Genomic DNA, 27,739 nt, shown 5'->3' on the forward strand with positions numbered 1-27,739 from the left:
TAATATAGTTTACTGGTTACCTGTATATAAGCTTCTGGGTAACTGTAGGTGGCCCCAACCCACCCATGTAATTTCATAGTAAAGAAAACCAAAATATAACCCTTACCCCTTCTGTGCCTCCAACCCTATACTCCCTTCTTAAGCTTTAGAATGTATTCTGATCCACAAAAATAGATGGAAGAATTTAGACACATACATAGGAAATCAGGCATAGTGGTCAAAAATACCTAGAAAATGAACTTGCTCAAGCAGTGGAACAAGGATTCAAACCCAGACCATCTGGCCCTTAAGTTCTGACACTTTAATACTGAATCTGGCCTCAAAAGAAAATGATACTTCCCCTCACCCCTAAACTTACAAATTGAATATCCATACTATCTAAGCACAAATGCATTTTTCTATACTATTGTGTCATTAACAATGCTAGGAAAATAGTGTCCATTATTAGGCAAACAAATATATGCAACTGAATAAGTAAAATAGGCCAAATAATTAAAAACTCAAACATCATTTCCAAAACTGGTTGCTGAATTGGCTGCCCACCTGCTTCTAGCCACTGGCTAGAAATACAGAGATACAGTCAATGGAAGAAACATTTTTTAATACTTATTTAAATGCTAAATTATTAAACACTTATTAAACACTTAATAAACACTTATTAAACACTAAATTCTTGTTTCTCAAAATGTCATGCAATAAAGTACATATTTAGGTTGAATACACCAAAATTTTTCAGAAAAGCAGGCAATATCCATGAAATTGTTAACCAACCACAATAATCCAAAATGTTTTTATTCCATGAATAAGGAACAGTAATCAAAGCAGTGGTTTATAATGTATTGGGTTGGCCAAAAATTTTTCAGTTTTTTAAGTAAATATAAAAGACACATTTTTCATTTTCACTGAGAACTTTATTGAACAACATATTCACCGTTTTTTTCCACTACCTTCTGCCATTTTTCAGGCAACTTCATAATTCCATCTTCCCAAAACTTTTTATCTTTTTGACCAAAGAACTGTTCCAGGTGCCTTTTACAGTCTTCCAGGGAGTTGGAATTTTTTCCATTAAGAGAATTTTGGAAAGACCGAAATAAATGGAAATCCGCAGGTGCAATGTCTGGTGAATACGGCGGATGAATCAGAACTTCCCAGCCAAACTGTAACAGTTTTTGCCTGGTCATCAAAGAAACAACATGCAGTCTTGCATTATCCTGATGGAAGATTATGTGTTTTCTGTTGACTAATTCTGGACACTTTTCATCAAGTGCTGCTTTCAGTTGGTCTAACTGGGAGCAGTACTTGTTGGAATGAATCGTTGCGTTTTCCACAAGGAGCTCATAATAGAGGACTCCCTTCCAATCCCACCATATACACAATATCACCTTCTCTGGATGAAAACTGGCCTTTGGTGTGGTTGGTGGTAGTTCATTTCGCTTGCCCCACGATCTCTTCCGTTCCACGTTATTGTACAGTATCCACTTCTCATCGCCCGTCAAAATTTGTTTTAAAAACAGAATGTTTTCATTACGTTTAAGTAGAGAATCGCATGCGGAAATATGGTCAAGAAGGTTTTCTTCGCTTAACTTATGTGGAACCCAAATGTCAACGCGATTAACATAACCAAGCTGGTGCAAATGATTTTCACCGCTTGATTTGGACATTTTGAGTATGTCGGCTTTCTCCCACGTGGTATAACATTGAGTGTTCTCAATTAATGTCTCGATTTGATCGCTATCAACTTCAACTGGTCTACCCGACTGTGGAGCATCGTCCAGCAAGAAATCTCTAGCACAAAACTTTGCAAACCACTTTTGACACACACGTTTGATTAGTCACAGCACCTTCTCCATACACTGCACAGATCTTTTTTTGCATTTTGGCAGTGTTTTTACGTTTCTTGAGATAATAAAGCACAGTATGGTGAAAATGTTGCTTTTTTTCTTCCATCTTTAATATTAAAATGACTACACAAAATGCAACAATTTTGATGAGTCTTTTTTTAAACGCACGCTGATATGACAGCTGTTACGTCAATCTAACAAAATTGGGTGTTTTTTTGTTTGTTTGTTTTGCGGTACGCGGGCCTCTCACTGTTGTGGCCTCTCCCGTTGCAGAGCACAGGCTCCGGACACGCAGGCTCAGCGGCCATGGCTCACGGGCCCAGCCCCTCCGCGGCATGTGGGATCTTCCCGGACCGGGGCACGAACCCATGTCCCCTGCATCGGCAGGCGGACTCTCAACCACTGCGCCACCAGGGAAGCCCACAAAATTGTTCTGAATGAAGTTAAAACACAACTAAGTGCTACTAGAGACATCTTATGGAAAAAAATGAACGAAACTTTTGGCCAACCCAACAGTTCAGTACTAGAAAAAATATGTAAAAAACAATTTAAAAAAACACATCTCTATTGTACTCTTCATTATGGACGAAAAAACCAACTCTGCTAAAATTTAAATTCCTTTTTTCCTAAGAAAAACTTTTTTTGTGAAAGGTTTTGCAAAGTATGTCCCTATTTCAAGCAGTGACAATGGAAAGGGTGAGTCATTCAAATGTGCTCCCCTCCTTCCCAGCCACCATCACAAATGACCTTATCAAAAACAAGCACAGGCTGGCAAGGTAACATCTAAACATAATGGTTTTTCAATAGCACCAGTAACGCCAAACTATAACTTAAATTTACAGTAGAAAGGTAATATATTTCAGAACTGAGTATTTTGGCTATTAAAGAAAAAGGCCATATATTAAAATCCCATTAAACGAAAGTAATCAAAAATAAAATTTACTTACTTTAGCGATCTGCAGCAACACAATGCAGTGTTTAATTGATTCTACCATGCTCTATAAAAACAAAACACTGATTTTAGGATCTTGCCCCAAATGGCCATACAATGCTAAAACTTAAAATATAAAAGTCAGTTCAAATATACAGGGTTTAAGTCTATTCTACATAAAAAATACCCTCTCTGGATTTCCACTGGGTTCTAACATGCTGATAGTGTCAAATGAAATTATCATTAGCAAGTCTATGAATTGTTTGGAAATACCAAAAAATTGTTAATTTATACTGAATAACATCTAAAGGGTCTTTCACCAGTTCAAACATAAAGTGATGTGAATTTGATTAACTTCCAAATTCTTAGATCGTCAGCAGGCAATCCCAATGTAAATTCCTAAAACGTCTGTCTATTCAAGACTTTCATGGAATTATCAAGAGTAAAGGATCCTATTAAAATATTGGTGAACCTGGTATACTACCATGTCTGTTTTTAAAATGCTTTTATCAAAATACAAATCTTATCAGTAGCCCATTATATAATGTCAGAAGGTCAGTACATCAGAAAACTCAAATCACAATATTATTAATTATATTATAATATTATAATATATATATAATTATAATTATATATATAATATTATATATAATATATATAATATATAATTATAAAAAAGAATATACATTGTGCATGGATGAAACATTTTATCCAAGCGTCTCAAACAGACAAGACCAGAAACAGATAAAATGGCACACGAAGTCAATCCAATTAAAGGGATTATTCTATTCACTTAAATTCCTTTAGATGATAATACAATTCTTAAACACCCTTGTAAAAATGCATAAAAATTAAAAACTCAACTGCTCTTATTAATAATAGCAGCTTAAAATAGAAACATTTTACAGCAGTTTCTAATGCAAAGCCAGAGTTTATCAAACATATAACTTACATTTGTTGTCTCTTTGAGAGTTTCAATTTTCTGTGAAAAATAAATTTAAACAGAAATTATCAGAAACACAAAGAGGTATCATTGTTGTTTTTTACTGGTTAGTCATTTAAAGAATTTTACCAAAATGTACTCATTACTCTAAATCAGTTCAGGCAGGTTGGGGAGTGCTTTTGGTTAAACTTTTTAATTTAAATCAAACATTTAAATAAAAAATTCAGACATTTTATGGATTACATCCTCAAATAAAATTCATGTGATTCAATTCAAGATTTGTAAGAATAATATAAAACATTCTTATCCCTTACCTGAAAACAATTTTTGTTTTCTCTATAGGATTCACTATGTGATTTTAAAATGCTTATTTTAGAATCACCTTAAACTTTGCAAAGTTGTTTAAAAAATGACATGAGACTAAATTCCAAAACTAAGAAGGTGAGCTAAACATGAGTTACTACTATTACCAAGTGTAAAAGAGACAAATGCAAGGCTATGGTTAACAGAAATGCAAAAAAATAAATGATGCTGCATCAGGAAATCTAGTCAAGGAGAAGAAAAATGTTAATTGATAAAAGAAAACAATATTCAAACTACAAAGTAGTTGTCAGAAACCCAAAGGGAGGAACTATAATTAAAGCAACATTCATTTTGTTCCCTCATGCATGGCTTCTGGTTTATTTTGAAAATTTTGCTGGTTGCTTTATTAATATCTGAAGTGACCACATGTAAATTTAATAAAATAACTTTCAATCTTCAACATATGGTACTTGAAGAGAAAGAACTTATTCCTAAAGGTGGTACTTACAAAAAGGGTATCATAATAAAATTTTCTGTTACTCTTTCGTTCAATTATGAAACCATACCAGAAATTCACCAGAAAACTCCACTTGAAATCTATATGGCATACTATCATAACAGGTCAACAGTACTATTATAGTAGTCAAAACACCGAGGTCCTTCTATTACTTCTCCAAAAGGCTCTTGGTTTCAAAAACTTTAAAGTCAAAATCATGATTATAGAAGTTACCTTTCTCTGTTCATCATCTTTGCAGTTTTGAAGTTTGTCATCAAAAAGCTACAGGATTAAGAAAAAAATGATTATAGTATCAAGCCTTTACTACATAGTACACATTTACTAAGCAAAGAAAAGCAAACATATTTCTTCCAGGGATGGTTTATACATGCATTAAATGTATAATTAATGTTTACTAAAATACAAGATAACACGCATTTTTTCAAGGCATTGTTATCAAGTCAGATTCTATTGAACTATTTTAAACAGTCAAGATCAATTACTCTGGTACAATTACAAGCAAAAGAAAACATATGACTTTAAGAACTTAAAATATCAGTTCAAACCTAAGTTTTTTCTGCCTTGTCACCCAAGTTTATCAACATTCCTTGTTCTTTCCAGGAGCTTTGCTTGTAATTAATTTTAAAGTGGGAGTTGAAGGAGACAATTTTAATAATGATAAAGGAAGTAGAGAAGTAAACTCTCTCAATCCCCCGACTCCCCCAAAATGAAAAATGGCCTTAGAAATCAAGCCACTTAAAATTTACCAGTTTCACACAACTTTTAAACAAAATATGAATCTAATCTTGTCTTATTTTCTTCTAATTATGTTTAGGTTAGCTTAAAAACTACTGAAAAACCAGTAAGGGTTGTAAAGTAACATCAAGCAACTATTTTTACTCAAAATCAAGCTCTTTATATAAATTCAATATATAATCAAATGCCATACCTTTAACTGTTCTATCAAGATTTGTAGGTAAGCATCAGCCTCTGTAAGTTTCTTATCAAAGTCTTGGACACTAGGAACAAATCCTGAATCCAAACCCTAGAGGGAAAAAAACTGCAATAAATCCCAGCAATGTCTAATAGTACAAAAGATACTTCACCCTTCATACATGACATCTCACTTTTCTAAATTAAAAATAGTACTTTTACATAAATAATAGGTCTATTTAAATTATCTAAATTCTCTAAGAATAGTGGTACATCAATCGCCTTCATGAACTTCTAGCACTGTTCCCTGTTCATCAATTACATATGCTGCTGTTCAAATTAGAATTTATCCTGCTTTTTCAGAATCATTTTCTTCTCTCCCAAAAGCCCCATAATGGGCTCCAAAGCAACAGTAATTTAGCTAAAGGTACATATACAAAACAACCTAGATTACCTCCTGTTTCCCTCCTACTTTTTGTTCAGTTCAATCCTCCAGTCCCTTAATCTCAACTTCATATTCCCACTATTTAGTTCTCCTGTTCCCTAAACTACCCCATTAGCTCTGATGTTTTCCTCCTCCTCCCTTATTTTTTTTAAAAAAACACGAAAACTCAAAATTCTCACCTCCTCTAAGAGGGTCCTCCCTAAGTGAAAGTGACAACACTTCTGTCTAAGTTCCCTACTCATTTTCACCCTTGGCATGAACACTACACTCTGGACATGGTGTAAATGTTTATTTATTTAGAGGGCCCACTTATTTCTCAGTTTAACAGTCCAGCATTTGCATGTCCTACTTTTTGTACGCTAAAAATTTTAAGTTCCAAGAGCACGGGATTCCTATGTTTTAACTTTATTCCAAAGAAAGTTTTGAGTTCTTAATCATCTTTAACTGAAAAATACATCAATCTTGAGTATAAAAGACAAAATAGTCTGAGATTGAACAAGGCTATCATCTTGCCATATCTGCATGCCCAGAAGTCATGGAGTTAAACAGGGAAATAAGGGTCGGGAACCACTATTGTCACAATCACAACCCAACCACAAAACTCTGTACTAAATGGGTGAAATATAGTGCTTCAACATACCATACTTGACTTTCAATTGTTTTATCTCTCCTGCCTTTTGCCAAAACGTGCTGATCATTTCACATTCCCCATTTTAGTCAACTGAGGCCAGAGTTCATTTTATATTAAACCAACACCTCATCTTTGCCTAACACTTTATCATTATTAAAGCACTTTCACAGCCATGATCTCAAACATCAGATTGAGACAGTATAGTATTATGGAAAAAACAATGGGTTGGCAAACCTGGTTTCTAATTGCAGCTCAGCCACTACCAAGATATTGCGTCTCTCTAAACGATTTTCTTACCTGCCAAATACAGGCATCCTCCTCCTACTATTATTAGTGTGGCAGCTACGACCTTTACTAAAGACTATAATTACTAACACTGTCAATTACTACTAATACTATTGCTGTTCTTCCCAAACTAAAATTCAAATTCTTAATCAAAGTATTAAAAACCTAAGTCCACAACTAATCTTGTAATGCATTTTGTTTTTCAAATTCAAAGGCAAAAAAACTGCTTTTTATTTTTACATACATGTTGAGAAACTGCTTGAAATGAGTATTGAAAAACCCCTTTCCAATGAGAGATGTCATGTAAAAACAAAGTTTAAGAAAGAAAAATCATAATAAGCAATATAAGTAAAATCCAGATATATTTATAAAATTGTAGTTAAACATCTTCATTCTTAAAGATAACCCCAAAGACATCCTTTTAGAAACATTTACTAATGTAGAGTATGATAATAAAAGATGTGGAAAAGAAAGGATAAAATCCATCACATCCCAGAGATACCACAGTACTGTACTAAGAAAGTAGGGAGTGATTTCTTTTCAATGTTACTGTACCACAGGAAAATTGGAAGGACTGCTTGGCTTTTTGTTTTGTTTCACAGGGCAATATAACATAACTATCAATAATTTAACTATAAAACCCAGTTAAAATCAGCTAAATACATTGTTCTTGCTAAATACTAAAAAGGTCAATGGCATATTCATAAATGAGTATAAAGGTGAAGGATCTAAATGAGAAAAAGTGATCTTCAAGAATTTTCCCTCTTCTGAATCCATTTAGAACTACCACTATAGAAATCTAATTAATATATCCTTCTGAACAAGTCACTATATCCGATTAAAAATCCAATAAATAAATGGAAAAAATTAGATTTATATTACTGAGATCTGAAATTAAGTCTAAAACAACTCTTTGATGTTTCTATAATCATGTGAACCTCACCTTGGCTCTTTTGTCAGACCTTCCTCCCCCTAGATATCATCTTCTACAATGGTCCTTTACCCTTAAAACACCACACGTTGTAACATCCAAGTCAAAGATCTACTCAACAATCCATTTTTCTTTATGTAATGTATAATGGGAGGTTTGTAACAACAGTTATTAGCTTAAAGTCCCAGAACGGGCCTAAAACTCCCTTGCACAGTAACCCATAAGTCTTTGGTATACTTTAAAATAAAATCTACATATATAGTTTCCCATCTTAAATCAATAAAATAACATGTATGCATTTATTATTACCGTGGACGAGCAACTGACAGTAATTAAACTTTTCTCAAGTCTTGTAAGAATAATACACTAGAAGAAAATATAAGTTTTCACTACATATTGTGACTCAGTACACAGAATCAAGGCCACCTAGTCCAGCCTCCCACTCATATAAATTACTTTTATAATGTCCTTTAAAGTCATCTAGTCTTTACCTGAGTATCTCAAGAGAAAAGGAACTCAATACCTCCTAACATAAACTATTTCACAAAATCCCTTTAAAGTCATAACTATTCCTCTTTCCATTAAACATTTAAGATACAAGGCACTATACATATTCATATCCTTTTTAATGGAATTTTGTTTCAAAACAGGTCATAAAAATAGAATACAGTCCTCTACCATGTTGAGTGGTTTGTCTTCCTTTGAAAAGAACTCAGAACAGGCAGACCCTTTAAAACAGTGTGACTTCATACTTCTTAGGGTGACACTTAGCTCTTGAGAACAAGCTAGTTGGGAGTCAAGCAGATGTACATTCTACTACTCTGTACTTGCCTTTTTATCTAACACTTATCACATTTTATCATAATTAAATATTTAATTGATTGACTTCTCTGAAGGATTATAAACTCCACGAGGGCAGGAACTGCCATTCATTCAGCACTATACCCCTGCACCTCAACTCCAGGCTAGCTCATTGTTGAGTGAATGTGTGTTGCACTGATTGTAGCTTCTGGCAACTGCTGATGCCATGATACCACTCTTCTCCATGACCACGTCTCCCTATATTTCCCCTGCCTTTCTGTTCTCTTTCTCCTTCTATTTTTTTACTCCCTCACTCCCTTTCTTTCCTTCTCTTTTGTCCTGCAGTAGCAACTGGTTATGTTGCATTTTTGGCAATCGGGACCAAAGAGGTTGCTGCTCCCTAGTTTACTATATTGATGATCCATAGTTCTAACTTGATGATTTCTGCATGAATTCATTTAAAGTTTAAACATGACTATTATAGAGAAATAGAGATAAAATGGTCTGTGATGTAAAAAAAGTTAAACTAGAAGAAACTCAATAGAAATTAAACCATAAAATTAGAAATCTATGTAAAGAAAAAACCCCCACTTAAGTGGTGAGTATGCTAAAAAACAAAACAGTCTCAGTTTGCAAGAGTAATTTGCTAATTAAAGAAAGCTAAAGTATGTATATGAAGTCAAGAGTAACACATAATTCTGTATCAGTCAAGACCTATGTATCCAGATTAAATATATAGATGTATATGTATATATAGAGACAGACATTTGGCCCAATTTAAGGGGAATTTCAAAACTATCTAGAATGATAGAAGAATATTAAACTGCCTCAAAACTGTATGTACTTCCTACTATCTTTCTAATACTTATGTTGAACAGCATCACTTTTCTCAGAAGGTACTTCAAAGCTAACAAATGTCAGCAAAATTAAATGAATTTCTATCAATACTTTAATCAGGACATTAAACACTATTTATACTTTATACATACACATAACTGAATACTTTACCGCCATTAAAAAGAAGAGTATTAAAAGGGATGTCTTTAATACTTTCTGAAGTACATATGAATTATACTTCATATGTAGCTACTTTGGAGAGACACTCTTAGTAAAACAGTACAAGAGGCAATTTTTGAGGCAAGGAGTAAAAGCTTTTAAAGTAATTCCTGCTGACAGAGGAAGAGTAATGAATAGTGGAGGTAAGGTGGGAAAAGGTGGTTTAAGGTCTTGAGGTCAGAATCAGGAAATAAGAAAGTTATGAGTAATTTAAGGAACTGAGAAGAAAAATGCAGAACAGGAATGGCTATGGCTGAATAACACTGTAAAAAGAAATTCACAAATGAGTAATCATTTTCATATCAAATCTTATTTCACAGCAAAAACTTAAAGGACTAAGTACCCTACACTCAGTGCTTCCTCCTATACAGGACAAAATAGTATATAATAAAAATATGTTGTGAAGAGAGAAATACAGAAATTATTCCATATAAGTCTCATAGAAAAGTTCAGAATAACAAGAAAACAAAATAAGTTAACAGTAGTAGAACTGTAAAAGGGAATAACAGCTTAAAAAGTTAACAAGGGAAAAACACCAAAGAAAACAAGACTCCTAATGAAAAATAAATGGCATAAATCCAGACAAAAGTAGGTGATTTTTAAAAATTAGAAAAATACACACCCTATAAATAAAATCATAAAAACTCTGCAGAAATGTTGTTTTGATTAAATATAAGAGTATTTGGAAAGTTTATGTTCACAATTAGCTATTTGAGATGACATGCATCACAGATACGCTTTCATCCAATGAAAGAAGTATAGGGCATACTTACAATTGAATCACTTACAATTATTTTTGAAAATTCAAGAACTGGAGAGATACCAGAAGACTGGAAAAAAGCAAGTGTGGTACTGATCTTCCATAAAGGTAAGGAAAAGAGAGAATAGAAAGTTACTATGCTGTGCGTCTGACATCAATAATTAATTAAAGGAACTATAAGAGAAACATCTGTAGCTATACAGAGGAAAAGTAGGTACATGAGCAGCAAGTGGCAAGTTGAAAAATAAACAGATAAATAAACATTATGCCAAACTTAATGGCTTTTCTGTTCCTTAGAAATTTATTAGCAAATTAAGTTTTTTGAGAAATAACACCATTTTGTCTCCTTACCAAATGACTCAAAAGTTGCTTTAATGATGAAAAAAGTATATTAAAGAAACCAAAAATATTAGTAAGACCATGATTTTATGTGGGGTATACTAACATGTGATTTCCCTGGATTACTGAAAATTTGGAAACATTTATAATCTGCTGTCTCCGAGGTTTACTCACTTCAGCTAAAGGAAAACAGAATTTAGAGATATAGAAAAGTTATGAGAGTAAGAATTTCCCCTATTTTTAACGCTAAGGAACACTCAACTACCAATTCATTTGGAGTAAAGATTATCAATTCAAAAACGTCCATAAAATTGAGCCTATTACTAAACTCTTTACTCCGATGTAACTTCAGGAAGGTATTTTCCATCTAAGTCAATGTCCTGATAATCTAAGGCTCCAAAATAGGGTCTCTATTATCAAAATGGTAGCTATAGCTATCTTATCAACAACTGCTTAGGTACCCCAAGAATGCCAAAAAAGATAAGGCCTTTTTCCATAGTTCTAAATGAACAGTTCTAACACCATGGATTCACCACGGATGCACAGTATAGTAATTTTTTTCCCAGAATATTAGGTCCTCTGCTAGATACTTTATATTATTTATTTCATTATTATAACATACATAGTAAGGTAGATAGATATTAACCCTATTTCATAAGTGCCTTCCCAAATCATCCAGCTGGGTTTTTTTTAAATTGAGATTTCAACCCAGCCCTTCGATTTCAAATCCATTACACTTCTCTATTAAATCACAATGATATTTGAAAAGAATTCATGGCATAAGAGACTAAAATTTAATCTAAAAAATGCCTGAAGGAGCCCAGTATACCAAAAATGAACACCAGCTTTAAGGTCAGACTGATCTAGTTTTAAATCCTGAATCTGCAAGTCCCTAACCAATTACCTACATGATCTGGCCAAGTTACCTTCTCTATATCCTTTTCCTTATCCAGGGATGAACACAATAATAAACCACTCAAAGTTGTTGGATAGATGAAATGAAAGAATATGCATAAAGTAACACAGTAGTGGGTGTTCTATTTCCTCTCCACAATGTGGAATTGAAAATAACCAGGATTCACCACTGTATCCAAGGCCCTAAACTAGTGCCTAACAGACAGAAAAGGTCCTCAATGAATATTTGATGGATTAAAAACAAAATGAATTAACAACTAGGTAATACACAAAACATACGCAATTTTAATAGAGAAGTATAATCAAGAAAAGGATACAAGCGTAGGTTAAACTGTATTTAACATTCCTTTAAAAAAGGAATACAAACAGTAAGCTGATGAACTCAAGAAAATAAATAGTAATAAAAAAGGTATGAAGAACAAACAAGTGATAAAATACAGTCTTGCAAAACAGATCAGAAACAAAATTCCCTATAAGATGTTCAGAAAAGTATCAGGTATTATGCCTGAACCACAAAAGGTAAACTGTACTCAATTATTACCTTGGTACCAAAGAGTCAAACAATATAAAGAAAGCCCCCCTTTTCCATAAAATAATCTGATTTTTGAAAATCCGTTAGTTCTTTGAAAAATAAAATTGTTTTTACCTTTAAATTTACAAAGAAAATAGCTTCTCTTAAAACAAAAAACAACACAAATCTGAATTGCTCATATACTTGGGACAGAAAACAGCTGCCTTGTCAAACAGGAATCAGGTACAGACATGGGTGCCAAAATTCCTTAGCTTTATTATAACTCTTAGCACAACTGCTTACTCTTCGTGATCTCTCTTCATCTAATACTGGCAGCGTTAGGTAACCTTTTGACTTACAGAACAAAACACTTATATTGATTCCATAAAGTGATTTGGCTACTCAAACAACTGCACAGGCAAGGTTTGGGATTTTGTACCGTTTTCCTCTATTTAACTCACTGACAGCTTGTCTTTCCAAATGACTCTCCCAATTTATTCAGTAAAGTCACATGGAGCTTCCCTGGTGGTGCAGTGGTTAAGAATCCACCTGCCAAGGCTGGGGACATGGGTTCGAGTCCTGGTCTGGGAGGATACCACATGCCGCGGAGCAACTAGGCCCATGCATCACAACTACTGAGCCGGCACTCTACAGCCCGTGAGCCACACTACTGAGCCCACGTGCCACAACTACTGAAGCCAGCGCGCCTAGAGCCCGTGCTCCGCAACGAGAGGCCACCACAATGAGAAGCCCACGCACTGTAACAAAGTAGCCCCCGCTCACCACAACTAGAGAAAGCCCCATGCGCAGCAACGAAGACCCAACGCAGCCAAAAATAAATACATAATAAATATAAAAAATATTGAAGTCATACGAAAAGTTATTGCCAAAAGTAAATAAAACAAACAAAAACCTGAAGTTTGTAAACTGCGTGACCATTACCTAGTTTGTCTGGGATATCCCTAGTTATGTCTGTTGTATCAACAAAATTTTTAGCAGCCTCCTTCACTCTCAAAGTGCCCCAGTTTGGACAATATATGTTCACTCTCTCTATAAAGGTTGTAACTAGCATTTTAGAGATATAAAAGTCTGGAAGGCATACAGGATTGCCTCGAGATTTCAGAATGCAGCAAATTACTTTAAAAAAAATCTAAACTGAAATAGTTTACAGCCTCTGAATGTAGAAAGCAAATTACGAAAGTAAAATAAACACCAGAATTCACGTCAATTAATAGTGGTTGAGGGCATACCTTATTCTAGATAAATAGAGACATGAACAATAAAGAAGTTACATTTTGAAAAGTTATTTTATTCACACACATGCACGGCACACACACACACCTGAAATAAAACACATGAAACAAAACACATGAGATGCAGATGTTATTCCTAGGGAGTGCAATTGAGAAAGAGGGGCATTTAAGACAGGGACTCTTAATTTTTACTTTATACATTCATAACGTCTGATTTTTAAAAGTATCTATTTACTTAAATTCAAAAACTTTATGTAAAAGGATTCAGAAACTGTGCAGGTTATAAATATGATTCAAAAATTTTATAACTGTTTTAGCTTGCAAAATCATCAGCATTATTATTTTAAAATTATCTACCAAACCCTAAAATGACTTGAGAGAGTAAATTTGGCAATGCTGAAGCTGCTCAGATACACCTTTCCAAGCAAAATAAAATACAGCATAAAAAGCTTATAACATTATTTACAGATAAAGTACAAACTAGCAAAAACAAAAAACAAAAAAACCCATGCACTTGAAAATTAGCAATCACCGCTATACTGGAATAAATGCTGAGAAGAAAAATGGCCAGTAAAACAAAGCAGAATACCTAATTTTCTTCCCACATCCTTCCTGCCAATTCCATGGTCATGAGTCAACATTCAAAAAAGCAAACTCATAAAAAACAAAAACACCTATTACATGACCCCCCCCAACAAAGCACTGTTTGACCATGTGGTTTCGGCAATCAGCCAAAGCTTTTCTTTTTCATATACTGGTGGGTCAGGCTACTGACAGTATCTTTTTTAAAATTAAAAGTCTTGGGTTAAGTCATTCCAGGATCTTAAATAAGCTCTGAGCTGCTTACTAGAGGGGATGCAAAAAATACATTCTTCCCCTTCCCAACCTCAGATTACTGCCTGTCATTCAGCTTCACAGCATTTTTTTTTTTAAACATCTTTACTGGAGTGTAATTGCTTTACAATGGTGTGTTAGTTTCTGCTGTATAACAAAGTGAATCAGCTATACGTATACATATATCCCCATATCTCCTCCCTCCTGTGTCTCCCTCCCACCCTCCCCATCCCACCCCTCTAGGTGGTCACAAAGCACTGAGCTGATCTCCCTGTGCTATGCGGCTTCTTCCCACTAGCTAGCTATTTTACATTTGGTAGTGTATATATGTCCATGACACTCTCTCACTTCGTCCCAGCTTACCCCTCCCCCTCCCCGTGTCCTCAAGTCCATTCTCTACATCTGCATGTTTATTCCTGTCCTGCCACTAGGTTCACCAGGACTTTTTTTTTTTAAGATTCCATATATATGTGTTAGCATACGGTATTTGTTTTTCTCTTTCTGACTTACTTCACTCTGTATGACAGACTCTAGGTCCATCCACCTCACTACAAATAACTCAGTTTCGTTTCTTTTTATGGCTGAGTAATATTCCATTGTATATACGTGCCACACCTTCTTTATCCATTCATCTGTCCATGGACACTTAGGTTGCTTCCATGTCCTGGCTATTGCAAATAGTGCTGCAGTGAACATTGTGGTACATGACTCTTCCTGAATTATGGTTTTCTCAGGGTATATGCCCAGTAGTGGGATTGCTGGGTCATATGGTAATTCTATTTTTAGTTTTTAAAGGAACCTCCATACTGTTCTCCATAGTGGCTAGATCAATTTACATTCCCACCAACAGTGCAAGAGGGTTCCCTTTTCTCCACATCTTCTCCAGCACTTATTGTTTGTAGATTGTTTGATGATGGCCATTCTGACCGGTGTGAGGTGAGGTGACACCTCGTTGTGGTTTTGATTTACATTTCTCTAATGATTAGTGATGTTGAGCATCCTTTCATGTGTTTGTTGGCAATCTGTATATCTTCTTTGGAGAAATGTCTATTTAGGTCTTCAGCCCATTTTTAGATTGGGTTGTTTGTTTTTTTGATATTGAGCTGCATGAGCTGCCTGTATATTTTGGAGATTAATCCTCTGTTAGTTGCTTCATTTGCAAATATTTTCTCCCATTCTGAGGGTTGTCTTCTCGTCTTGTTTATGGTTTCCTTTGCTGTGCAAAAGCTTTTAAGTTTCATTAGGTCCCATTTGTTAATTTTTGTCCTTATTTCCATTTCTCTAGGAGGTGGGTCAAAGCTTCACAGCATTTTGAAAAGCAAAAACTCTCACTGTTTTCAAGAGTCCACCAAAAACGGAAGTTTTAGAAAGTTTTATGCAAATCTGCTCTACATATAATGAGGGAAAAAATCACATTAAACACATGAATTCTTAAGCTTAATGTTTTAATAGTTCAAGTTTTGAAATAACTGCAGAATTCTCATACTCATTCATAATACCTGAAAATTTGATTACGAAATGTTTTCACAAAGAAAACCTAATATATTCCTCTAACAAAACTGGATCTCTCTACGTAGGAAAATATAACAAACTGAAAATGAAACACCCAAGGGAAGTTAAATGATAAGCTAGTCAGGCCAACAGACAATCAGTACTAAATGGCTTATTTCTCACACAAAACAACCAAACAAAATAGAACAAAAACAACAACCCTGAATTGGAAAGAACAGATTCTGTAACTGGTTTGGCATTTATCCCTTAAAAATCATATATGCTGAAGCAGTTTTTGTATATCTAATTTTAGCTGCCAGTGAACATCAAACAGAAGGAAACAGGTTGTTTTTGCTAAGGCTGTTAAAAGTGCAGTACAAAATTACCCTGATTTACCCTGATTACCCTAATTGTTGTCAGAAATCTATCAAAATGGTCTAAAATATGATTAGAATATATGCCCGACAGGACAGGACTCTTTTTGTTCTCTACTGTATCCTCCAGGCTAGTGTTTGGTTTCTAGCAAATGCTCGATAAAATTTTTGTAAATGAATGAAGAAATTCTGAAATGTACCTACCTGTTAGGATTTAAACATTAAAAAAAAACAATCAAATAAGTTCTTACAGATTATAAACCAGAGTGCTCAGGAAAAAAATCACAAATAACATTTAATTATTCTTAATGATTTATTATATTACAAGTATGGATGCTGAAAATTTTTAAGGCTAATTGAAAGTTTTTAAGAAAAGAGAAATTGAACAGGAGGAAAGACATTGTACCACCCAGGCAGTACAAGAAGCAAGACCAGCTGAACAACTGAAACAAACTTCTAGAAACTCATTCTCTCCCGCCAAGTCTCATGAGCACAGTTTTATACATACTACTCTGGGCTTAGAATTCAGTGTTACAGTAATGGTTTATTCACTGGGTGTTTTTTACGACTATGACAACATTGTGCTGGATGCTTTGGACATGCCAAGATGAAGCAGATACAGATCACACCCTAAGCGTTTCAAACGTGTAGCAGGAGATAAAATCTGTCTACAAATAACTGATTCAAGCATGGCAGATTAAGTGTTATGAGAAAGATACTAAGAGATTCAAAAGAGAAAGTTAAGGGGATGAAAAAAGCTTCACAGAGGTAGCATTTTAGAGTGCAGGATTCTGACAGTAATGGGGAGGGGGAAATTATTAACAGTAGTGGGCAAGGGAGGGAAACATCATAATCAGATGGGATTTTTGAACTCTTTAACCAAGTGACTAGAGAAATGAGGGCAGGGTTAAGGAAACTAACAAGGGATGCTGAGGTACCCAAGAATTAGGAACAGCAAGAAGCCTTCACCACTCCCAAGCCTGAAGGAACAAGGAGCGAAACAATGTAAATCGAAGTAGGCTCAAAGGACACTCTAGCTGTAACCACTGCTACAAATGCATGGAAGCAGAGAAAGAGGACTAAATACCCCAAAGCTTCTCTCTTTTCTTCCTTCTATCTTCCATCCTCCCATTGGCTAAACCCTACGAGAAGCCAGAGGATAAAGAACTCCAGATGACACAGGCTGTAAAGGTCAGCCTCCTGAAGCAGGGAGTAGAGAGGGGCATAGAATGAATCTGCAGGAAAATGGAGAATAACCAGAAAAGCTATCTTCCCAGACTGAGGAACCAGTATATAAGCACAAAGAGAGACTGGAAAGCACAAGGAATCCAAATAAGGAATGATATTCTCTTGGAGAAGTATGTAAGATGCTATTTTTCAGATCTGGGTACTGAATCTGAAAGGAAACCAAAATTAGTGCCTGAACTGGAAAAATTACTGGGACTTGGAGAGTGAGGTGAGCAGTGAATGAATAGCAGCATCAGAGTAGCACTCCAGTTCTCTCTAGAGCTAATAAAAGAGCAAGAATCATAGGCTGTAGTCCTAGTTATTCTAATCTCTAACTGTGTGACCTTGGCCAAGTCATTTGTCTTCTCTGAAACTGTTTTCTCCATTATAAAAATAGGCAGAAGCCGAATTAAAACTTTAAGATCCCTTCCAGTTCTCAGATTCTGTGAAGCCAGTATATCCAGGTAAATGACCATATTCACCAGGTGAGTAAATACCTCATCATACTGGAAAAACCTGGGGTCCACTTACTTTCTAAAAAAATTAATTTCATTTAAATAAAGACAATAAGAACTTACAGGTTGTAACTGCAGCCAGGTCCTCCACCATAGGACAATAAATGTTAAAACACAAGCAAAAATTTAGTGTAACCTTGAAACTGAATGAGGAAGACTAATGCAACCAGATTTAAAAACATGCTCTGGAATGCAGAGAATGCAAAGAAACAACCAAGTAAGCAGAATAACTTGGTTGAAGTGGCACAGTTCAGAAAAAACAAAATTAGCTGCTCAAGTCAATACAGCAAAGAAGCAAAGTTCTTAAAGGTGTTTCCAGAAATAAATGAACTCCAGTGTGGAAAGGGCTACAAGTATCTCCCCTGTCCCACAACACACACAGAGCAACCATTACCTTTCCTTCATAACACAAATATTCACTGAACATCCGTTATGTGCCAGGGACTATCAATGCCTTCAAAGGACATCTTTAAGGACAATACAGATAATAGCAATTATAATTAATCATTACCTAATCTTCTGGAATGAGATCAGATTTCACCCCTTCTAAGCAGTCTCCCTGACTTCTCTAGCCAGCAACATGCTTTTTCCTATGAAACTAACTACTACAGAACCAATTTGTGCTGGTACTGCTGCTAGTATTCTTTCAACTATATCAGAAGTCATGTAGGTTGGGGGAGGAGGAGTTTGCCTGGAAATCTGCTCACCATTTGTAACATTATTTCTAAACATTTTCTCCAGTCCTGTCTCTCAGGTGTGACAGCAACCAGGGAGCTTGGTGACTTAGCAAACATTTCTAACTCACAGGGATAAACCCAGCTCCAGTACACTGAGCCAAAGGTTGCACACTTAGGACACGATTAAGCCACATATTCTGATCATTTAATGAGGATCCCCTAAGCACCCACAATGTACCAAGCACTGGACTAGGGGCAAAGGCCCTAGGAATAAAGGAGGTTAGAGTCTAATCCAAGAATCAGATATGTGCACAAAAATTTATAGTACAGAAGTATGAACAAAGTGCTGTAGTAGCACATGAAGGACAATAGTAATTCTAACTTTCTCTGCCTGAAGGAAGGAAGACATCAAAGAAAAAGTAACATGCAAACTGTATGTCAAAGGAAGAAGTGGAGATTTATCACTTGATTGAATGCTAAGCAATTATAATTCTAATCAAGAGGGAAAGGCTGTGACTGGACCAAGAGCTATGAGAGGCTATGCCATGTTCCAAATGGTTAACAGCTCACAGTGCTAGAGTAGATGCCTCGGGTAGGCTGCCCGCAGCTGAGTCCACACTCAAGAGCAATAAATTAGGACCAGATTGTGAAGGGCCTTAAAGAACATTCCCAGCATCTGTGCTTTGGCAAGGGGGAGCCAAAACAGATTTTAAGCACAGCAGTAACTCAGTGGGATCTGACTGTGGATAAAGAGTATGGGTAGAGGGAGTCTAGAGACAAGGAGACTAGTTAGGTTTTGCAAAAGTCTAGGTGAGATGATGACGGCCTGAATTAAAGCATTATCAGGTGGAAAAAAGAGGCCAAATCCAAGAGACATTACTAAGGCAAATTTAACAGGACCTGGTGACCGGACATGGAAAATAAGGGAGATGGAAAATGGCTTTAAATGACTAATTGCCTGTGTGTGGTGGAACTACAATTAATTAAAATACTTCGGGAGAGGTACTTGGCTTAAACACATTTTCAGCTATTCTACTATTCTTTCAAACATAATATTTGTTTAAACCTTTACTGGAAAATCTTCCTAAATATAATTTTAGGCCAAGTACATTATAGTACACATAAAAACTGTCTTTTTCTATAGAATCCCCATAAACATCAGTTCTTACTCAACACTATAAAGTTTAGATACTGATAGAACTCAATATATCCTAAGGGACATCTTAGAATTTCCTTTTTAGAATAAAAGCCTGATATCCTTTGTCTCAAGCAATAGACTGCAAACTATGCAAATGCCTGATTCTCCAATCAGCAGAATATGGTTGTATCACAATGCTCTTTACTGGCTGAACCAAACTTATCAACTGGGGATGGTTCAGTGGTTAGATTATTACTGAATCCAATCTTTCCACACTAAAGGGAAAAAACACCCAAAACCAGCTAGGACTTTGGAAACATCAAAATGGATGTGACCAACAGTCACTGCAGTCTAATATTTACTGACGGGCACTTCAAGTAAAATGTCATCTCTGTCAAAACCAAACTCAGGACACTTTGAAAACAGATCCAGCTTCTCTGCTATCTTTCTAATTTCCCATTTAAGTTCTCCAGACTAAAAGTCTGATTTTTAGTGGTTTTTATCTTCCCTGGGCTAGGAAAGGTAATAGGTATTTAATTTAAGTTGCTGGCGTACACAAAAAGTGAAAAAAAACTTTTTAAATTTTAAGTAAATGAGAGATGTTAACACTATTCATTAAAGAGCTTTATCACAAACTCAGTTCAATAAAGGCAATGTTCTGAGAGATGACTCACAGTGGATGAGAATTTCCAACTTAAAGTTCTCTACAAAAACTATCAAAACTGCAACTACTATTTTAAGATCTCTCCCACCTTCTCCACTCAAAACTAGGAGAAATAATTACTTGATTTCTTTTTGATTTCCTGAACACAGATAAAAGTAAACGGTTTAATCAACAAGCAAAGCCAAATGTTAACTTCAAATTAGCAAAAATTAGTTTTCTTGATCAATACATCTCTCGCTCTTTCATAACAAAAATACTTGTGAAGTGTAGTAGGAATGCAGCGAAAAATGCATGATTCAAACATACTTCCTGGTCTATTGCTTATATTCAACCTTCCATAACCAAGCTTACTGAAAACTTAAACCCTTCCCTGCAGTTTTTACAAGAACCCCCCCTACAACTATTCCAAAGTTTTCACGATTTTTGCACAAGCTACCCAAAAAGCATAAAACCACCTGCCTCCCCCCTCTCCATACTCACACTCACAAATAATAGCACCCATAATTATTACACACAAAAATACTGGGCCAGACAAGAACACAGGGCCAAAACTGAAACAACAGAAAATGTTTGGCTCACAACTAGAAATTCTATTAATGGGCAACTGGTCAAAATTAGGCTTTCACATTAAGAGAAAGTTTAACTCTTACGTTTAGTATCTTGAGACAGCTTTCGAAAGGAAAACAGAGTTCCACGAAAATGAATCGAAAAAGGGGAAGCGATTCTCTCCAGGCTGGTTTGGTGGCGAATGACCTCTCAGGGGTACAGAATTAGGCCCCTAGCCTCTGCCTCCAACCATCCCGGCGGAGGAAGTGAGGAGAGTCCCAGAGAAGAGAGGGCTCGGGCGGCCACGTCGTCCTACTCACCCCAGGGCGCGGCGGGAAGGAGGCAGGGAGAGAACGACATTCGCGCCCACGGCCCGGGCAGGCAGCAGGGTCCCTGGGGACTCAGGGGTGGGAGCCGGCCCCTCTCCCAGACCCTCCGGGTCTACTCACTCCGCAAGCAGCCGTCAAGAAAGCCATTCGCCAAGGCCCCGCCCTGTGTGCCTCCAGGGGAGGGAGCCGAGGGCTGCTTCCGGGCACCCCCTCTTCTCCTCCCTCCGCCGGATCACCGGGCTGACGCGCAGTCGGTCCAGTCAGCTTCAGCCGGTCCCCCGGGACAGCCCCTCTTCCCCTACTCCTGCCCCAGGCCTAGGGGCCGCCCCGATTGGCTGGCCCTGTAGCCTCTTGGCAAAGAGACCCCTGGCGATTGGCCATGGGCCACCTGCTGAAAAGGAGGTGAGTGGCCGACGATTGGCGGTTAGGCCAATTTTGGGGTGGAGAGGCGGGAGGGGCCTGCCGCGGCGGGCGAGCATCCGGAGAGCCCGGCTCCCCTGCCGCCTCCTCGCTGAGCCCAGGGCTCATCCCGGGGCCCGAACCTGCTCCCACGCCCGGAGCTGTGCCTCGGGACACGCGGCCGCCTCGGCACGCCAGTGCAGCCCGCAGGAAAGGAAGCTCGTGGCTCGAGGGAGCTCAGCTAGGCTTCGAGGCTTCGGCCCCGAAGATTCCCATAGGGTGGCGACTGGGGAAGGACCCGGTCGCAGAGGTAAACGTGCTACACCTACACCCACCCGCTGCTAGCTCGACATCCAATATTTTGGCAGCTGTGCAGCCAAGTTTCATCTGGATAACTGCTTTTGCTTACTTCCGAAAAGTTGTTTGTGTCACGAGGCGGGGGAGGAGGAGATACTATATCAATAAACAAAAGCAGGGGTGCCTGTTTTATTTTATTAATCCAGGGAAACACTAGGCTTGCTATTGTGACACAGCTCCATAAGGAATGTAGGTGGCTTGTGAAGATGCTTCAGGAATCCAAATGGCATAACTTCAAATTAGATGGAAAGTTCGGACTTCGAGGACCTCAGCAGAGAACCATCCAAAATGCAGGAAATCCCAGACGTAAATAAATGACTGACTTACTGACCTGGAGAACAATTACCTTATGCTTTTACTATTTTTTCCTTATGGTTATTTATATACCTGTAATTCTACTAAACTAAGCATCTAATTAATTTTTGTAGCTCTACTGGTAGCCCCTACAACTAGCACATTGTACACTGCACAAAAGGCTCAATAGATGCTTGCTGCACTGTGTTAAAGAGCCCTTAAGTTTTGTTTTATGCAAATTTTTTCAAAACGTCCAATACCAAATGCACTCTCTTCTTCCCGCACCCCCTTCCTCAAAAGCCAGGTCCTCTTCCAGTCCTCCCTGTATCAGTAAATGAAAACCACTACCATCCACTCGATATGCGAACCATAAACCTGGCAGTCCTTGACACTTTCCTCATTCCACATTGAATCCATCACCACGTTCTGCCATTTTTACCTCCTGAATACAATCTCAGTTCTACCTCTCTCCATCACCACCACTCAATCACAGGTCCCAGCCTCTTGAAACAATCTCCTTAGTAAAGTATTCCTGCTTCTTAAAGCTTCTCCAATTCATCCTCAACACTATGGCCACAGTAGTTGGTTTCCAAAACCAAAGTCATGACTCCCATCTCACCCCACCCCGCCCCATTAAAGAACTTCAACTGCCTTCCATTGTGTTTAGGATACAACTCAGCATTCAGCAATGGTGTGCAAGGTTTAGCCCTACCTGCCCCTCGCTCCATCTTAACACCTTCCACTCCCTCATTTTCTGCACTCCACACAATGGCCTTTTTCATGTTTCTTCAATTTGCCTTGGACCTTCCAACCTCAGGGCCTTGGCACATGGCCCCTGTGGTTACTTTGTCTTTTACACTGTCCCCTTGAAACTAATCCCCACCCTTCACTTTTTTTTTAAAATATTTATTTATTTGGTTGTGCCGGGTCTTAGTTGCAGCAGGCGGGTTCCTTAGTTGCGACATGCGAGCTCTTCGTTGCGGCATGTGGGATCTAGTTCCCTGAACAGGGATCGAACCCGGGGCCTAGGCATTGGGAGCTCGGAGTCTTAACCACTTCACCACCAGGGAAATCCTAATCCCCACCCTTCACTTAATTTACTTCTACTCATCATCATTTCCTCGCTGCCTATGTGAATTCTTCCTATTTTATGCTCTCATAGCCCATGCAACGCTCCTTTATAAAACTTATTACAGCTCCAGTAAGTCCCCTACATACGAACGAGTTCCGTTCCGAGAACGTGTTTGCAAGTCCAATTTGTTCGTAAGTCCAACAAAGTTGGCCTAGGTACCCAAATAACACAATCTGCTATATAGCACTGTACTGTAATAGGTTTATAATATTTTTCACACAAATAATACATAAAAAACAAACACAAAAAATAAAGAAAACATTTTTAATCTTACAGTACAGTAACTTGAAAAGTACGGTAGTACAGTACAACAGCTGGCATACAGGGGCTGGCATCGAGTGAACAGGCAAGAAGAGTTACTGACTGGAGGAGGGAGAGGAGCTGGGAGATGGTAGAGCTGAAGGATCATCAGCAATAGGAGACAGAGGGTAAACTGCGATTTCACTCATGACTGATGTTGATGGAATGCACGTTTGCATCTTTGAAAGTCTGCAACTTGAAGGTTTTCTATCTGTCTGCATACTTCTTTAATGTTTTATGTTCACCACTAGACTGTAAGAGGTAAAGAGGCAAGGATCTATCTGATTTTGTTCATCAAAGCCTCAATTTAGCCAAATGCCTGGCACATATTAGGTGCTCAATAATGGATTTCCTACAGTAACAGAGTCTGAAAATAAACATCAATTCTATGATAAGCATCAATTAAACTATAAGCAGTGATGGAGAAAAATACATTAATTTTGCCAGATGGACAAGGTCAATGTCTAAGAACCTCCACTAATACCCTTTACAGTTTTCCTTTAATATCTGCTTTTCTAGCAGTTAATTTTGTGCCAGAGCAGCTCAGAGGGCTTAATTCAATATTGGCTGATCAAACAGTTCTCCAGGCCAAGGGGCAAAAAAGCCTACACCTCTAATTCTGTCTATATATTGTACTAATTGACCCTGTAAGAGACATAATACTAATTTATGTAATTCCTGATTACCAGTTCTTTCATGTGATTTTCATGTGTTCTTTCTCACTCCATAACAAGACAGAAAGACCCATAGGGTCATCAAGGACTTTGTACTTAACAGTACACACCAGGACTTCCCTGGTGGCACAGTGGTTAAGAATCCGCCTGCCAATGCAGGCAACATGGTTCGAACACAGTTTCGATCCCTGGTCCGGGAAGATCCCATATGCTGTGGAGCAACTGAGCCCCATGCGCCACAACTACTGAACCTGAGCTGTAGAGCCCACGAGCCACAATTACTGAGCCCATGTGCCACAACTACTGCAGCCCGCATGCCTAGAGCCTGTGCTCCGCAGCAAAGTAAAGCCACCACAATGAGAAGCCCACACACCGCAACAAAGAGTAGCCCCCGCTCACCGCAGCTAGAGAAAGCCCACACACAGCAACGAAGACCCAATGCAGCCAAAAAATAAATAAATTTATTTAAAAAAAGACACAGTACATACCAAAATATCAGATTTTTTTTAAGTGTCCTCCAAATCTTCCATCATCATCATCATCATCATCACGGGTCAGTAGCTTCAAAATCTAAGGCACTATCATTTTTGACAGTGTAGTGTAAATAGTTAAGTCCTAGTAAAAATTTAGTGGAACCAATTATAATTAGGGTTTCTTTTGATAGATCTAAGTGTTAAAACTGGTGTAATGGCAATAGAGAATATGACTTATGACAGTCTCTTAATAATATAGCTACAGTCCAGAGTCTACCTTTTCACAGTTTCATATTAGAGATAACTGTGTTATAGACATATAATTCTCATTTTCCTAGTCCTAGTGTAAAGTGAGTGTGCACAAAAGATGTAGCATTTAAAATGAAAAGTAATTAAACAATACAAGGCAACATACCCATTTTATCCCAAAAAACTATAGGACTTCTAACCAAATTTGTGTTGGAAAAAACTCAAATTTATGTTTAAAAACACTCAAGTGTTTTTAAAGAAATCTACAAGTTGTTTAGAAGAATATTAAGTGACCAATGCCTTAAAGTCATATATGACAACTGATTTCCAACCCATGTATCAAAGGGGTCTTCAATACTTTTCAAACTACATAACTAAAGCTACTAAGCGATTAAATTAAATTACTTCATTTCTTTTGTTGTTCAAGAAAAGAATGGAATATAGTGATTAAGAAGCATAAAAAACATCATTGGGGACTTCCCTGGTGGCGCAGTGGTTAGGAATCCACCTGCCAATGCAGGGGATGCGGGTTCGAGCCCTGGTCTGGGAAGATCCCACATATGTGGAGCAACTAAACCCGTGCTCTACAACTACTGAGCCTGTGCTCTAAAGCCTGCAAGCCATAAATACGGAGCCCACGTGCCACAACTACTGAAGCCCGCACACCTAGAGCCCGTGCTCTGCAATGAGAGAAGCCACCTCAATGAGAAGCCCACGCACCGCCATGAAGAGTAGTCTCCACTCACCGTGTGCAGCAACGAAGACACAACACAGCCAAAAATAAAATAAAATATAAATAAATTTATTTAAAAAAAATCATCATGTTGTATACTTTAAACTTATACAGTGATCTATGTCAAATTATCCTCAATAAACCTGGAGGAAAAGATTGAAAAACAAATACAAAACAAGAAAAACTTAAAAAAAAAAACCGCACACCTCCAAATTTCCCTCTTGCTGCATCTCACAAAAACATGTATAAAACACAATCTGAGAAAAATCAAAACATTAAGGTTCAGGGTGAGGGGGGATCTTTAAAAATGACAGGAAGTCTATTGACTAAAAAATAGGCCAACTTTACCTATAGCTATTAAGATGAAAAGAGCATTTTAACTATACAGAATTTATGTACTACTTTCAAAAATATTATTTCTGCTAGAGAGTCCAGTAATGTTTACCTATAAATCACATTCTACTCTTATGTCATTTTAGAGATAGATGACAAATACTTTTGATTACAGTAGACGAAAAGAAGCAGCAAAAATAGGGGAAAAAAACGCATAGTGTCCCTAGGAATTTGCCTAGCAACTTAGGCCCAATGATTAGAGCAGACAACATTAAAGGACAGCTCTTGGAAGCAGGATATGTAGCTCCACTATTTTGTCTGACCAGTACCCAGAAGTCTCAAAATTAAAGTCAGCCAATAAATTTTCACATAGAAAATTTAGCCAGATGGAATAAATATACCATTTGGCATACAGCAGAAGCAGTCCCTAACTTGTGATCAGGACCACCATGTTCCAGAAGTTTCTATATAAATTATTTGCAGTTCATAATGCATTATGAAACAAACAAACAAAAAAATATTTGGTTCAAGGTTAGGAATGAATACCCTCTACACAACCCCACAATGATTATGATAGTGTACTGCTTATTCATCACTGTATCTTTAGCATCTCCTCACACAGAGACTGGCATGTATTAACTGCTTAATAAATGTCTAATGAATGACTGAAATGCCAGGTACTACACTACAAATATAGCAGTATACACAGCTAAAAAGGTTGAAAATGGGTAGTCTAACAAGGAAAACAGAGAAAGCAGAGGGGCAGAAGGCTAATGTTTTTCTATTATAAGCCTTTTAGTACCATTCAATTTTTAAATTATATGAGAAAGGTGCTATTGCCCTAATTTTTACAGTTAAATTCTGCATTGGTCACTTAACTTTCTTCTGAAACAATTTACAGGTTTCATTAAAACCACGTGAGTTGCCAAAACTGGTTAGAAGTACAGAGCTCATTGCCACAAGATGGATAAAACGGCTTTGTATTGTGTGATTACTCTTCATTTTAAATGCTCCAGCTTTTAGGCACACTAACTTTACATTAGGATTAGGATGTTAACAAACTGGAACTCTATGTTTTTCTCTAAAGAAGGGGTGTAGGAAAAACTATTGCTTTTATTTTATATACTCCTACATAGCTAAATTTTTTTTGGAACATGACTTACTTATGACATTACTGTAGTTTTTTAAAAATTCAATTCCCATGATTTTTATTTTCTTCTTTATACTAGGCTGAGCTCCATAAAGACAAGGACAATATGTCATTTATTCACAATTATATCCTCTACAACTAGTATAGTGCATGGAACACATAAGTGTCTGATAAATATTTACCAAATAAATAACTTTTCTGTATTCTCTATATGTTCTGAATTGAGCATGAACTATTTTTTTTAAGTTTTAAACTTTATTTTTATAAAGAGAAGGCAGGAAAATATAAGTTCTAAAAGTTTTCCATAAAAACACAGTTAAAATAAATTTTTGGCAGTTAAAGGAATAATCTTTAGCATCTATAAAATTGGATCATTTGTTTTTAGTTGTTTACCAAGAGTTCAAGATAGACAGGCCACCACTATTACAACAATATTTATTTAAAAAAAGGAATCCTTGAATCCTAAATTCCAATTT

General features: G+C 36.9%; 1 protein-coding gene across 8 annotated transcripts in view; it reads right to left on the reverse strand.

Annotated features, from left to right (window-relative positions):
* Positions 1–27,739, reverse strand: part of OSBPL9 (oxysterol binding protein like 9) — a 167,526-nt gene that overhangs the window by 38,541 nt on the left and 101,246 nt on the right. For 3 of the 8 annotated variants that reach the window (XM_049700106.1, XM_004273864.2, XM_033435534.2), the window contains exons 5-9: positions 10,385–10,453; positions 5,464–5,559; positions 4,749–4,796; positions 3,725–3,754; positions 2,789–2,839 (exon numbers count right to left, since the gene is read on the reverse strand). In XM_049700106.1, coding sequence (XP_049556063.1) covers positions 2,789–2,839; positions 3,725–3,754; positions 4,749–4,796; positions 5,464–5,559; positions 10,385–10,453 — 294 coding nt within the window. The other 5 variants (XM_004273865.4, XM_004273866.4, XM_049700112.1 and 2 more) reach the window with 4 other exon arrangements.

Source organism: Orcinus orca, chromosome 1, assembly GCF_937001465.1.
Source record: "Orcinus orca chromosome 1, mOrcOrc1.1, whole genome shotgun sequence".
NCBI classification, from domain to species: domain Eukaryota; kingdom Metazoa; phylum Chordata; class Mammalia; order Artiodactyla; family Delphinidae; genus Orcinus; species Orcinus orca.